A 14,960-nucleotide genomic window follows, 5' to 3' on the forward strand; every position below is an offset into this window, starting at 1 on the left:
CGTTTTTCTGCCGGTTTGAATCTCTGTTTTTGTTTGGTTTTATTACCGTTTCATTGGTTCTCCATGTCTGCAGCTTCGGGCCTCCTTGGCTGGCGGTGGAAGGTGATTTATCGAGAAATAAATGATGAAGAGGAGGAAAAACACGGTTTATACGCGGAGAAATGTCGCCATTCTGTGGTCAAACATGGGTACTGCACCTGTACTCAGTCTGATTTTATTTCATTCAGTTATTAATTAATGTTGTCGATATTTAGATTTATTATTCTCTGTTTTTGTTTGTTGTTTCTTTGACTTTCCTAAAAAAATAATCTGACCTGAAACAAACAGCAGATTATTGTTATAAAAATCAGAATAAAAACAATAGATTTTAGTACATCTGTCAAACTATAGATAGAATATGAAGATTATTTCAATAAAAATGTGGCAAAAGAAATTCAGCGATTGGAAAAAAGAACAGGGGGACACACCGCCCCCTAGAGGTCAAGGTGTGAACTACAGCTGCCAGTTTCTCTGTAATAAATAGTTGTGTGATTTTTAAAAAATAAATCATCTGGTAACTGTTTCTACATTATTTGGATCCAGCTTATAGAAAATTAAACTTCTAAATTTTATGAAAACGTTTTGTTTTAGTTTTCCTGTTTTGATTATTTTCAAGGTAAAATCTTACTTCACTTCTTACAAAATTCATATAAAGTTTAATGATAAAAGCAAAACATCAGGAAATGTAGTTTTCTGTCCGTTTGGGTAAAAGCAGATGGTCTGTTTGTTGGCGGTAATGGTTCAGTCCGGTCAGGTGTTGCTGATGGTTCAGTCCAGTCAGTTGACAGGTTGCGTTCAGGTTCGGCTCGTTATCTAATCAGCTGTTGGTTCGGTGCCGCCGACCCGGGGAGCTGCTGAAGTTCGGTCCAAATTCGCCTCATCTGGTCAGGAACCGTTCGTGACGCCGGAACACGCATTCATGGACGCTCAGAACCGGAACCGGGCGGTGAGTGAGCGGCTACATGCTAGCCGGCTAACGGTTCCTCCGTAGTTTTAACGTGAAATTCCGCTCCCGGTCGGTCGGTGGCGGAGACTTAAGGTTAACGTTTCTGACAGAGACCGAAGAAAAAAAGTTTTAACATGTTTATTTGTTTATGTTTATGTCCATTTTAAGACCGAGAGAGAGAGAGAGAGAGAGAGAGTTCCCAGCAGCAAAGGATGGAGGGAAATCCCGTTAGCTCCAAATAACCGTCACCGTAACGGCCGGTTTATAAACCGTTCTCTACGGTCTAACGTTTCTGTTAGGTTTCTGTTTATTTGTTCACATTGTTTTATTAAATCCATTTAGTTAATTAGTTTCTAATATTAATTAAAATTACTATAATTATTCTAATAATAAACTGAACTCTTATTTTGAAAGGGAGAGTGACAGAAACGGTGGATTTCTCTAAACAGAAACTCTGCAGGCGTCTCGGTTCTGAGTGTAAAGCAGAAGCTGCTGCTCAAAGTCTGTGGTGGTTTCTGCACAGTTTTCTACTAAAGCAGCAGAAAGATGTTCTCCAACCGTAAAGCTGTTGGTTCTCCTCCGGCTTCATCCTCAGCATTCATCTCGCAGCAGCAGCAGCTTCTTCTCCGATGCAGACAGACACGCCCACCTCCTGATGGGCCACGCCCCCGGGACCATCATCCCCAACCGGATCTTTGTGGGAGGAGTCGACTACAAGGTGAGGGCTGGATGTGCTCTGGTTCCCAGAGGGACGTTCCTCACGGTGTCTCTGCCTCCAGGTGACGGAGAACCACCTGCACCACATCTTCTCTCACTACGGGACGGTGACGGAGGTGAAGATCGTCACCAACCGCTCTGGGATGTCCAAAGGGTGAGTCTGCCGACCCAAACCGGCTCCCGGATTGAAACCAGATCCGCCCGTTTCTGTCTTCTCCTCAGATACGGGTTCGTCACCTTTGAAGCTCCAGAAGACGTGGTGAACATCCTCAGCAAGGTGAGTAGGACTCAGCAGAACCGTCAGAACCTGGAGGTCCTCCGCCTGCCGCACGGCTGTGGTTCTGTTGAAGGCTAACAGGATCTGCTACAGAGACAAGAAGTTCTCCATCAGTCAAGCCGTCCAGAAGAGCCAGGCTCCAGGACCGGGTCAGAGAGGAGAACCCTCACCTTCCTGACGTTCTGCTGCTTTCATTCACTCGGTTCTAAACCCTCCTTTGTTTTCTGCTTCAGGTTCCATTGTCCACAAGCCCTTCATCCACCACGACCCCACCTGTGACACCGTCTACCTGACCACGCCTGCAGGCTTTCCCTACACCTTCCACAACGGCGTGGCCTACTTCAACTGTCCCGCCATGAACCAGGCAGCCCGCCAATGGTCTGTAAGTCCCGCCCCCAACCGCAGAACCCGCTACGACACCACCAGAACCTCCGTGACAGCAGAGGTTCTCCGTCTATGGTGGAGAACCTCAGCCAGCATAGTTATCCATCCTACTGTCCACCTATCCATTCATCCACCCATCCATCCATCATCCATCCATCCATCCTTCTGTCTTTCAGCCTCCTCAGAGCTTCCCTCAGCATCTCCAGTGGAACGCTGTGCAGGTAACGGCTGAAGCTCCGCCCCCTCCACGCTGCAGGACAGTCAGGATTTAGCTGTCTCTGCTCCTCAGGTGCAGGCGCCCTCCACCGCCGTCCTCTACTCCCAGCAGGCGGAGTTTCTTTACCAGCAGGCCGATGGCGCCTCCTTCCTGCCCTACCTGCCCGTCATGGAGGATGCTGCTGCTCAGGTGTGGACTCCTGACAGAACCCTGATAGGAACCAGTTCCTTACCGGGAATGTTCAGCTGGACTGTTCCTCTGTCTTCTGTTCCAGATGTTAGAACCGACCGTGTCTGCAGTCTATCAGGGAAGCTCAGCTCTGGTTCTGCAGCACGACCCGGTCAAGGTGAGAACCCGTCAGCTGTTCACCTCAGATGGTTCCTCTAGAGAAGTTCTGGAAGAGACAGAAACCCCCCCCCCCCCCCCCCCCCCGCCTTGTTTTTCTGCAGAGTCGTATGCTGCCCCCCCCTCAAGGTCATCGAAGGTCAAAGTTCAGACACTTCATTTCCCCCAAGAAGTTCTTCCACCCCCCTGAATCCACTGACGTCTTCTGCACTCCTCATCCTCTTATGTAGACGGGAAGGAAGCCCCGCCCACTGCCGTCGCTGTGCCTCCCAGGTGAGCTGCTCCTACCTGTGAACGCCGGGAGGCCTTCTCACAACCTTCTGCTGCCACTCTGATTTCTGCCTCAGATCCATGGACCAACGCCTCCTCAGGTGTTTCAGCAGCAGCTGCAGACCGAACCATCTAAAGACCGTTTCCCTGATGGACAAACGTCTCCTCAGGTGTTTCAGCAGCGGCTGCAGACCAAACCTTCTAAAGTCAGTTTCCCTGATGGACAAACGTCTCCTCAGGTGTTTCAGCAGCGGCTGCAGACCGAACCATCTAAAGACCGTTTCCCTGATGGACAAACGTCTCCTCAGGTGTTTCAGCAGCGGCTGCAGACCGAACCTTCTAAAGACAGTTTCCCTGATGGACAAACGTCTCCTCAGGTGTTTCAGCAGCGGCTGCAGACCGAACCATCTAAAGACCGTTTCCCTGATGGACAAACGTCTCCTCAGGTGTTTCAGCAGCGGCTGCAGACCAAACCTAAAGTCAGTTTCCCTGATGGACAAACGTCTCCTCAGGTGTTTCAGCAGCGGCTGCAGACCGAACCATCTAAAGACCGTTTCCCTGATGGACAAACGTCTCCTCAGGTGTTTCAGCAGCGGCTGCAGACCAAACCTAAAGTCAGTTTCCCTGATGGACAAACGTCTCCTCAGGTGTTTCAGCAGCGGCTGCAGACCAAACCATCTAAAGACCGTTTCCCTGATGGACAAACGTCTCCTCAGGTGTTTCAGCAGCGGCTGCAGACCGAACCATCTAAAGACCGTTTCCCTGATGGACAAACGTCTCCTCAGGTGTTTCAGCAGCGGCTGCAGACCGAACCATCTAAAGACCGTTTCCCTGATGGACAAACGTCTCCTCAGGTGTTTCAGCAGCGGCTGCAGACCAAACCTTCTAAAGACAGTTTCCCTGATGGACAAACGTCTCCTCAGGTGTTTCAGCAGCAGCTTTGTTTGCTTCATCTGATCCTCACTGTGGATTCTCCTGAACTCCCAGCATGCATCAGCATGAAGGATCCAGTTTGCTGCCGTGGGGCTTTAGGCTGGTTCTTGGTTCTGATTGATCAGTCTGGACCGCAGGTGTAAGGTCCAGATCCTTCTGAAGAACCTTTTTTTGTCTCTTTAGATGTGAAGCCAGCTCTAGCTTGTTTTTTAATGTTTGAGGTGAATCCATGGTTAACTTTAATGTTCTCAAAGTTTGAGTTATTTAGCATTTGTGTCTGGAGGCGGAGCTTACCACCAACCAGGACGAAGTTCTGCAGAAGGTCAGAACTCGGATGGTTCAGAAAAAGTTTTCCTTCAAAGTTCCAACGTGAGAACGCTGTGTGTAAAGTTACAGCCCAAAGTCTTCACGTGTTTTTATTCTGTGGTTAAACGTCAAGGGTCATTTGGATCACCTGACCTTGTGCGTTTTGATCTTAAGATTCTGACGTTTGATGATAAAAATGGAATAAAACTTTCTGCTGGTTCAGTCGCTGCGTTTGTCTGCATTGATGATCAATTCAAACATGAAGACAGTTAGGTTCTGTACAACAGATTCAGGACCAGGGAAAGGGCACCGCACAGAAAACCCAAGAACAATCGGTTTTGAACTGCAATAATAATTAATGGAAGTGCGACTCTTGGCTATGCCATACGTCTCACACAGCTCTTTCATCATCAGTGTGGACTCAAAATTGGGTCTCTGATCTGAATGGAACCTAGCCGGACAGCCAAAAGGCTGAATAACATCAGTCCAAAGCGCTTTAACAGTAGTCTGAGCAGTCTGGTCCCACGTAGGGATAGCCCAGGCAAATCAGGTGAACAAGTCAGTTACAACCAAGATATTTGAAAAAGTATCTGTAGGCCGACCTAATGACAAAAAGTCAATACCCACTATTTCCAGTGGACATGACACTGTAGTTGAATTCAACAGGGCCCTAGGTTTTACTTGCTCTTTCTGCAGGTTACAAGAGACACAACCCTGATGGAACTGACGCAATTCTCGTTCATGTTGGGCCAGAAGAACCGCTGATGAAGTCCAGCCAGAGTTCGGTCAACAACAGCATGTGCAGTGGCCTCGTGCATCTTCTTCCACACTTCGTGACTCTTGGCACACGATCTGGAAGCTCGACTCATGCGTAAAGGGATTAATGACTTGAACAGAGTATATTGCCTCTCACCTTAAGTCAATTATTTTGTTGTATCAACTGCAGTCTCCGACTGCGTTCGGACTTACTTGGCATAGTTTGAGTCTCCACATATCCCTTTACCGTTTGTATATCCGCGTCCGCAGCCTGGATCTCCTGCTACTCCGGTCCACCAATCTCTTCTCTGCTTCCTTCTGGGGCCAACTTTATCACCGGCGTCACTGGCGCCATTTCCATCTCTTCAGTCTGGAGCTGTGTTGGCAAGGTGCTACTTGGGTTTCTTGACATTGCATCAGCATTAGCATTGCTCTTCCCTGGACGGTACTTTATGTTATAGTCAAATGAAGCCAATAACCCACTGTTATTCTGTTGCTCCCAGATGTGCAGTCTGCAGATGGGCGACTGGGTTGTTATCTGTGAACACTGAACTTCACTCCAGTCAGATAAGCTTTAAATTTTTCAGTCACAGCCCACTTGAGAGCCAGAAGCTCAAGCTTGAAGGAACAGTAGTTAGCATCACTTCGTTCGCTTGGATGAAGGCTACGACTAGCATAGGCTATCACCCATTCTTGCCCGTCTTGAACCTGAGCGGGACTGTACCCAACCCTTGATAACTGGCATCAGTAGAGGATCGTCACACACCGGCAGGGCTCTTCCCCCTGCCCATGAGTGTACGTCGTGTTGTGGCACTCCTGTCCTGGAGAAGACCCACATTGACTGCCGCTCCAGCCACACCAGTTCTCCTTCTACAGCTTCCAGCTGCTCTTCCTGCTTTCTCCGGCTGCCAGTGCAGCTTTATGGGTGGGGCCATCAGCTTACTGATTGGACATCCAGGTGTGTCCAATCTGGGACTCAGTCTTCATAAGGTGAAACAACAAAACACAAAAACCAACTCCACCACAAAAGCATGCAAACAAAAATCAGAGAAGACTTCCTCCATCAAAACAAAAGTCAACACAAAAGCATGTAAAAAATGACAGGAAAAGGTTTCACCACACAACATGATAGATCTAGAACATGTGATAGATCTAGAACATGTGATAGATCTAGAGCATGTGTTAGATTTAGAACATACAATCCTCACATTTTTCCTGGTTTCTTTCTACACGTGTCGTCTCCTCATGTTCTCTACTTGACGTCAGAAATTTGGAGCTGAACTTCAGTAAACTTGACCTGATGGTTTCATGAAATATTTAGTCTCTGACCACTCCAGTGGCCCTGTGGAAGAGTGTTCAACATCCTGGCTTTGAGTCCACGCCGGGTCGTACTACAGACATACCAAACACCTCCCTGCTAGACCAAAACCATAATAGTTGAATTGGTTCTCCTTGCGCTGGGACAGAGCCCCCCCCCCCCCCCACCCCCACACCTCACCGCCCTTCAGGGTAGGGGTCAAACAAATAAAGAACCCAAACATTTAGAATATCAGAAGCATAAAGTCGTCTCTACTGCCTTTGATCAGAAATCCATAAACAGGACTTTTTTAATGTCTTTGTGGGAGGGGCTGAGTTACTGCTCCATTCAAAAATATCCTAATAATTCTCCAATGACGACAATAAAAACTGTTGTTAGCTGCCTTGAAGAGGTGTTGCTGTGTGTTTTTAGTGTTGGAAGAGAAAAACAATGACTGCAGAAAAAGGTCTAGACCTGGTTCATCACAGATGTGGACTCTTCCAGACCTCCAGGCCCGGTGACCCTTCATGCTTTCTGCACACCTTTGCCCACGGCTGATCACCTGGATCAGGCGTGTCCAACCAATCCAAAGGTATTTAGGGCGACTTTGTTGGAAAACGATCAGGACTGCAGCCCTCGTTGTCCATCCAGGACCGAGAAAGACTTAAATGAGTCTGAGTCCAGAAGAAGCTTCTGGTGCGTTTGAGCCGCTGTCATCAGCTGTTTCAGAACTTCACTGGTAGATTCTTTCCAGCAGTTTGTGTTTGGAAACTTTGAATGAGCTGAGGGTTCAAAAACAAAAGCTGCCGTTGTTTTGCTGACGCCGTTGGAAGTGATTCATGTGACGCCGCGCTTTAATCCAACAGGATGACCACGCCCAAACCGGACAACAATAACTCATCAACATGCTGCGGCGCATCACTTGACACGACCGCGTTTGTGTTATCAAACGCTTTTGGATGACAATACTTTATGCTGTGCAATCACAATGCCACTTTATATAAAAGGGGGGCCGCATGCGAGCGTCTATAGCGTCCGTCTGGCCCCCCCAAGCTGTACACAATGGGAAAGGTGAGTTTGTGTGGGAACCACCGCCGCACGGCAAAAGGTCGTTGTCATTCACGCCGACACATTTCTGCAGATCATTTTCTACGAGGATAGAAATTTTCAGGGTCGGCACCATGAGTGCATGAGCGACTGCGCCGACCTGCACCCCTACTTCAACCGCTGCAACTCCGTCAGGGTGGAGAGCGGATGTTTCATGGTGTACGAGAGGCCACAATATCTGGGCCACCAGTACTTCCTGCGACGGGGGGAGTACTCCGACAACCAGCGGCTGATCGGCATCAACGACTGCATTCGCTCCTGCCGCATGATTCCCACGGTAAGGACCAGCGTCTCAGTCGAGGTCCTGACAGGTCAGGAGCTTCTTTTGGAGTTTAAGGCTTAAGTTACTTCAACTGTAGGAAGGAGTCCAGACCTCTCTGTGGTCCTCTCAACACCTGGGCAGGTAAATTCAGATCAACCATGCTGGAGCTGCTGTCTGCGACACAAAGTAACACATCCTCTTCAAACTACCACAACTCTTTGATCCTTTCCACAATTAATGGAATCAGAATTATGTTGTTTGAAAAAACACTTTGCTAGTGGGAAGTGTCTCATACCGATACAAAGCCGATTGTCTCTGGCTCCATAATCCGTTGGATTTCTGTTAGTTGCGTAAACGGTTGAAGAGTACCGTGGTTTAAAGAACGTCGACGTTGGAGCTAAAGCTCTGGTGTTGGAGGGTTTGAGAACCGTCTTTAGTTGGATGATGACCATCTCAGCAATAGGGCTTTAGCTATTCTTTCAAATTCAGTTAGAAGGAGGTCGCATGGTTTGTATGAAGATTTTCCTACGTTAGTCACACCAAATATAACCTGCCTCATGGTCTCTCTACAGCACCGCGGTTCCTTCAAAATCAGACTTTACGAACGTCCAGACATGAGCGGCCAGATGCAGGAGATCAGCGACGACTGCCCCAACCTGCAGGACCGCCTCCGCATGTCCGACGTAAACTCCTGCCACGTGCTGGACGGTCATTGGCTGCTGTACGACCAGCCCAACTACAGGGGCAGGACCTACTACCTGAGACCCGGCGAGTACCGCAGGTACAGCGACTGGGGCGGCGCCGGCCCGAGGATCGGCTCGCTCAAGCGGATCAACGACTTTAACTAGAAATCTTCAGAACTTTGTTCTTTTTTCAATAAACACGGCTGGCTGAAAACACGTCTTTTCTTGGTGTGTGGTGTAAGGCGTACACGTGTACACCTTTTCTACACTCCCTTCCATTCCTAAAAACACACACCTGCTGCCGAACACTGGCCCTGGAACACAACAAGGAGAAAGGTGGGGTTCAGTGTCTTCCAAGGACACTTTGACATGGGCAGTGGGGACCAAATCTATCCTCTGATTGGAGGTCAACCGCTCTACCTCTGGACCACAGTTGCCTCGTGGTTAGCTGATCTTACTTTGCGAGGTTTACCTGTACTGGAGGTGATCTCCTGCTCCACCTTCCTGATTCTGCCGCTGGATCCGGGGTTGTTTCTGTGGTTTATTTACTACACTCAAAAAGTCTGTAGATCCCCCCCCCCCCCCCCCCCCCCCAAACTAAAATGGTGAATTCATCCAGTAGAGCATCAGCATAACAAGGCGCTCCACACTGGTTCTGGGTTGAAAGGATTTATTGACTTCCTGTTTGGTGGCGTTTACATGGAAATGCGACGGATGGATCCCAGTCTGGGACTTAAACTGCCCCAGTCATGGAACCTCCTGTATTCTCCGGGGCGCACCAGGTACTGCCGCCCCCTGTAGTGGGGGTGCTCGTAGAAGATCCAGTTGCCGTCCATCACGTTGCAGGAGTTGATGTCGTTAAAGTGGAAGCGTTCATACAGGGAGGGGCAGTCATTGGTTAGCTCCATCCTCTGGCCTCCAAACTCTGGGCGCTCGTAGATCAGCATTTTGTGAGAACCTTGGTGCTGCAGAAAGGAAGAGGGGGGGCTAAACCAGCGCCGCGAGCAGGAAAGTGTCAGTTTCGATCAGGAAGAGCCTTACCCCGGGGATCATCCTGCAGGACCGCACGCAGTCGTTGAACCCCATCCAGCGCTGGTAGTCCGAGTACTCCCCCCTCTTCAGGAAGTACTGGTAGCCCATGTAGTTGGGTCTCTCGTAGACCATCCAGTGTCCGCTGTCCACCCGGATGGAGTTGCAGCGGTGGAAGTGGGAGTGCAAGTCGGCGCACTCGCTGGTGCACTCATAGGAGCGGCCCTGGAAGTTCCTGTCCTCGTAGAAGACGATCTGCAGGGAAACGCCAAACCCAGGGTTTAGGTTCCACGCCGGAGCGCCGCGCAGAACCACGGACCAGAGCCAGCAGCCTTACCTTGCCCATTGTGTTGGCTCACTTTTGTCAGTGTGCCGCCGTGGGCCCAAGCTGCCTTTATAACCCCCCCATGACCCGTGTCATTGTGAGTACGGACAAAGGCGGGGCTGGTCAGCTTTTTCTGTCCAAAACTGTTTGTTTAGTGGACTCTAACGGCGCATCAGCTGTTTCCTTTGAGCTGCAGGCTCCATCAATTTGATGCAGCATAACATGAAAACCAACACATTCACTGAAACCAGAAAAAGATCACTGCTCCTCCAACACTCGTCTTCTGGAGGACAAACACCTGTTTGTCCTCCAGAAGACGAGGGTTTGAGGAGGACAAACAGGTTCTGCCGTTCTCCATGGATCAGACCCGAGAGAGTCCGCTGCTGCGTCTGCTGGAACCCAGAGGAGCTGCTGCTGCCTGGACCAACCCTCCACCCTCTCAAGCCAACAAACGTCTGCAGACCCCCCCTCACAGCCCCCCCTGTAATGCCCTTCTGCAGGTTGAAATGAAAACTGCTGGATGGATGGACGGAGTGCAGAGGAGCGGCCGGGAGCGGCTCAGCTTGCAGGAAATGATCAGTCCAGTCTTCATCAATCTAAAGGTGTGGAATTCTGAAGGTCAGGTGTGCCCAAGCCCGGCCCGTTGACCCAAAAGCAGCCTCTGATCCGTTTGGATCCGACCCTTCAGAACATGGAGTAAACATGGCTGTCAAGCCAAAAGACACTCATGCAGAGAACATTAACATTCCTCTAGAAAATCAAAGCCAAAGTCAGCTTTATTGTCAAATATGCTGCAGGAAGGGCATCCGGCGTAAAACATTGCCAAGTTTACCATGCGACTCGTTCGCTGTGGCGACCCCTGATGGGAAAAGCCGAAAGAGAAACAACATGCTGCATCCATCAGACATACAGCACAGATGGAATTGCTTTCCTCTCACCCCACAGTGCAAGCAGCATATAAAATAATAAATAAACGACTTAAAAATAGATGAAAAGACAGTAATAGTAGGAGGAATAACAGTAGTCTAAACAGTGCTAAAGAACAGTGGCATGGTTAAAGTGACGTCAGTGCTGAGAACAGGAAGTGGATGAGTCAGTGATGGCAGTCTTTGGTGATGATGATATTCTGAAATGGTGTGAAGTTTTCAATGTGAGCTTGTAGGATGGAGTGGAGGAGCCAGGGGGGGGGGGGGGGGGCAGGGAGGGAGTTGAGTTTCCTTATTGCCTGATGGAGGAAACTGTCTTTTAGTCTGCTGGTTCTGGCCTGCAGACTTTGCAGCCTCCTCCCTGATGGCAGCAGGTTGAAGTGTCTCTGGGATGGGTGGGAGGGGTCCCCTGCAATCCTGATGGCTTTGTGGGTGAGGGGGGGGGGGTGATAAATGTCCGAGAAGCCAGTAAGAGGGACACCAACGATCTTCTCAGCTGTTTCTCCAATGTGCTGCAGAGTCTTCCGTCAGGACGCGTTGCAGGCTCCGTACCACACGGTGATGCAGCTGGTCAGGATCCTCTCCATGGCCCCCCCTGTAGAAGGTCTGCATGATGGGGGGGGGAGCTCTGGCCCTCTTCAGTTTGCGGAGGAAGTACAGGCGTTGTTGGGCTTTCTTGGCCAGTGATGCAGTGTTGTGGTTCCAAGACAGGTCGTTGGGGATGTGCCCCCCCCAGGAACTTGGTGCAGTCACCCTTTCCACAGCAGCACCATTGACGATCAGTGGAGCATGCTGGGTGGGAGTTCTCCGGAAGTCCACAACCATCTCCTTTGTCTTCTCCACATTCAGGTGGAGAATGTGGTCTTTGCACCACAGAGCCAGCCTGCTCCCCTCACTCCTGGAGGGGGTCTCATCGTTGTTGTTGATGAGACCCACCACTGTTGTGTCATCCTCAAACTCCAACAGAGGTTGGAGCTTGATGTTGGGGTGCAGTGGTGAGTCAGCAGAGTGAAGAGAAGGGGGCTCAGCCCCCATCCTTGGGGGACCCCTGGCAGCAGAATGGCAGCAGAGTGTACTGTAGTAACCCCGTCAGCAGAGCGCCGTCAGACTAGGACTGGATTCAGTAGTAAAATGTTTCCACCTGCAGTCCAGAAATGATTTGTCTCTTTTCTGAGGCGAGAACGTAGCTCCAAATATTCAGAGCCATCTATGAACTCTCACCGAGGGGAAATGATTGTCAGGAACAGCAGCAAAGATAGGAAATGATGTAGGTCCTTCAGCCTTTTACTCCCAGATGATCCAACGGTTTCCTTTTTAGAAATTCTCTCACACGTCTGAATTATTTACAGTTATTTCATTTCTATTTAAATCAAATATTACATATGGAATCCAAATCCTACTCCAATCATCTTCAGACCTGATGAAGCTTTTTGGGCAAGACTATATATATATATATATTTTTTTTATTTAACCTTTATTCAACCAGGAAAGTCCCATTGAGATTAAAAACCTCTTTTACAAGGGAGTCCTGGCCAAGAGGCAGCAAAAAGTTACAAACACAGACAACAAATAAAATTACATTCAATTATAAAAACCGTTACATTTAAAGGAGTTGACCTCAAGTGCTCTCAGTCTGGCTTTAAAATCATTTAAAGAGATAAGTTCAGGGAGCTTCCAGGTTTTCTGCAGTGTGTTCCATGAAGTGGGAGCAGCGTGAGAAAAAGATCTTTTTCCCAGTTCTGTGCGGACAAATGGAACACTGAGCAACAGTTGATCATTTGAACGCAATGAATATGAATCAACATTTCTCCTCGTTAGTAAATCTCCAATGTAGGAGGGAAGCAGTCCAAGCATGGCCTTGTAAATAAAAGTGTCCCAGTGTCTTTGCCTTCTTGTGGACAGAGATGACCAATGGACACGAGAGTACAGTTCACAGTGATGTGTTAATGCTCTACTATTGGTGATAAACCTCAGAGCAGCATGATACACAGAGTCTAATCTATAAAGACAATGATTTGAAGCATTCATGTACAAAAGGTCCCCGTAGTCTAAAACAGATAAAGATGTTGCCGTCACAAGTCGTTTTTTTACCTCGAAAGAGAAGCTAAGCTTATTTCTAAAAAGAAAACCCAATTTCAGTTTTAGTTTCTTCTCAACATTTTCAATGTGGGGCTTGAATGTCAAGGAATCATCAAGTAAGACCCCAAGGTATTTGTACTCATGTACATGCTCTATAGCATCTCTGTGAAGAGTGAGAATCTTAGGGAGATCTTCTGGCACCTTTTTGGTATTAGAAAAGAACATGAATTTGGACTTTTCAGCATTTAGGACAAGTTTCAATTGCAGAAGTGAAAGCTGCACATCATCAAAAGCTTTCTGTAAAGATTCAACTGCTTTTGCTGGAGTTCGTCCAAAGCAATAGATAATTGTGTCGTCAGCATAAAGATGAATATTAGCATCTTGTCCTAGTTCATTAATATATAAAATGAAAAGTAGAGGCCCTAATATTGAACCCTGTGGCACCCCCCTGTGGACATTTAAAAATTCAGAGGACAAGCCATCACATTTAACACACCGAGTCCTTTCATTCAAGTCATTTCTAAACCAGGAAAGCACAGCATTGGAGAATCCAAAACAGCTAAGCCGATGCATTAAAACCCCACGGTCCACAGCATCAAAGGCTTTAGACAAATCAATAAAAAGCGAAGCACAATGTTGCTTTTTGTCAAGAGCAGGAAGTATGTCGTTGACGACTTTTGTAGCGGCTGTGATTGTGCTGTGTTTCTTCCTGAAACCTGATTGCAGCTTTGAAAGATGTTCATTAATCGTTAAATAGTCTTTTAGTTGATCTCAAACAAGAGATTCGTGAATTTTTGACAATACACATAAATTTGATATTGGTCTATAGTTGGATAGGACTGCTGGATCCCCTCCCTTTAATACAGGACAAACAAAGGCAGATTTCCAAATAACAGCTATTTCTTCACTTTGGATTGAGAGGTTAAATTTTTGTTTTTAAATGTTCAGGAAATACAATGACTTTAATCATTTCCTTCTAAATAAAATGTGTATTAGCATTTATAGATACTAGAATCTTCGCTCCAATCCTCACCTGTGGTCATGACTTCTGGGTCAAAAGACCCAAAGAACCAGGAATACAAGCAGCTGAAACGCATCAATGATTACAGTCGTTGTATTTCCTGAACATTTACGTGTACAGGTCTGAACACGCTTTCAGCATAAGGTTCACACTGGACTGTGGCACATGAGCCCACAGTTGGAAGAGTTTTGGTGTGAACTGTCACAGCGCTGCAGATCTGGTGAAACTTTCTCCCCGATGGAAGAATTCCAGCAGAACTCAAACCACAATCATTCATTTCTTTCAAAGCGTTGGTACTGGACGCCATCCAGACGTCACGACCATGGCACCTCTGTACCTCCAGCCTCCTGCTTCTTCCTGCTCTGACGCGTGACGTCATGTGACGTCATGTGACGTCACATGACGTCAGAGGAATCTGGTTGTATGAAAGTCAGCGAGTCCGTGAGCGCTGCACAGATTAAAGCGTTGTTGCTGTCAGTTCATGTGATGGATCCCAAAAGACCCAAAATCTGGTTCTGTCATCAATGAGGAAGGAAACGGGCTTCCCTGCATGTTTTCAGAATAAAAGTCAACACACCTCTCCTTGTGCAATAAAAGCAGATGGAAAACATTTCTTTAAAACGTCATTTTTATTTGATAACAGTAATCATGGATCATGAAGACATAAGTCTCCGGATGAGCCAAAACACCAACTTTCAGAGGAGATTTTACTTTTATTCTGAAATTTGCTCTTTACTGAAAAACAGGAAGTGACCCTAAAGATCAGATTCAAACAAAGACGGCTGGATTGAGCTGCTGAAGCTGATGTTCGCCTGAATGCAGCGTCACCGTTTGAAACCACAGAGGTTCTCTCAGTCCAACCCGTCCTTCCAGGTTCTAACAGAACCATGTTCCATCAAAGGAAGAATAATCTGGTTTTACTCTGGATTGAAGTGTTTTCCCTTTACTCTACTTTAGGGTTTCTGTCTGTTGTGCTTCTCCAGAGGAACGTTTGGTTGTTTCTGCTTTAATATTTAATAATCTTTAGGATTTTTCCATGAA

General features: G+C 47.8%; 3 protein-coding genes across 8 annotated transcripts; 2 read left to right on the forward strand and 1 right to left on the reverse strand.

Moving 5' to 3' along the window:
- The first annotated feature begins 512 nt into the window (after nucleotides 1-512).
- On the forward strand, nucleotides 513-5,289 carry boll (boule homolog, RNA binding protein). 6 transcript variants are annotated; one of them, NM_001164517.1, is given in 13 exon segments: nucleotides 880-985; nucleotides 1,581-1,703; nucleotides 1,765-1,856; nucleotides 1,925-1,979; nucleotides 2,053-2,128; nucleotides 2,213-2,361; nucleotides 2,540-2,584; nucleotides 2,653-2,769; nucleotides 2,855-2,926; nucleotides 3,030-3,189; nucleotides 3,230-3,276; nucleotides 3,415-3,641; nucleotides 3,843-4,657. In NM_001164517.1, coding segments are annotated over 10 exon segments (882 nt in total). In that variant the 5' UTR covers nucleotides 880-958; the 3' UTR covers nucleotides 3,156-3,189; nucleotides 3,230-3,276; nucleotides 3,415-3,641; nucleotides 3,843-4,657.
- Nucleotides 5,290-7,437: 2,148 nt separating this feature from the next.
- LOC101163542 (gamma-crystallin M2-like) lies at nucleotides 7,438-8,755 on the forward strand. Its single transcript, XM_004084474.4, has 3 exons — nucleotides 7,438-7,558; nucleotides 7,629-7,871; nucleotides 8,429-8,755. Exons 1-3 carry the CDS (start codon nucleotides 7,550-7,552, stop codon nucleotides 8,702-8,704), a joined length of 528 nt encoding a protein of 175 aa, XP_004084522.1. The 5' UTR covers nucleotides 7,438-7,549; the 3' UTR covers nucleotides 8,705-8,755.
- Nucleotides 8,756-9,192: 437 nt separating this feature from the next.
- Nucleotides 9,193-10,039, reverse strand: LOC101163295 (gamma-crystallin M2-like). The gene is made up of 3 exons (XM_004084473.4): nucleotides 9,906-10,039; nucleotides 9,581-9,823; nucleotides 9,193-9,504 (listed from the first exon to the last, which is right to left on the reverse strand). Exons 1-3 carry the CDS (start codon nucleotides 9,912-9,914, stop codon nucleotides 9,235-9,237), a joined length of 522 nt encoding a protein of 173 aa, XP_004084521.1. The 5' UTR covers nucleotides 9,915-10,039; the 3' UTR covers nucleotides 9,193-9,234.
- Nucleotides 10,040-14,960: the final 4,921 nt, after the last annotated feature.

The sequence above is a fragment of the Oryzias latipes genome, chromosome 2 (assembly GCF_053564925.1).
Source record: "Oryzias latipes strain Hd-rR chromosome 2, Olatipes_Hd-rR_3.1".
Classification (NCBI taxonomy): Eukaryota; Metazoa; Chordata; class Actinopteri; order Beloniformes; family Adrianichthyidae; genus Oryzias; species Oryzias latipes.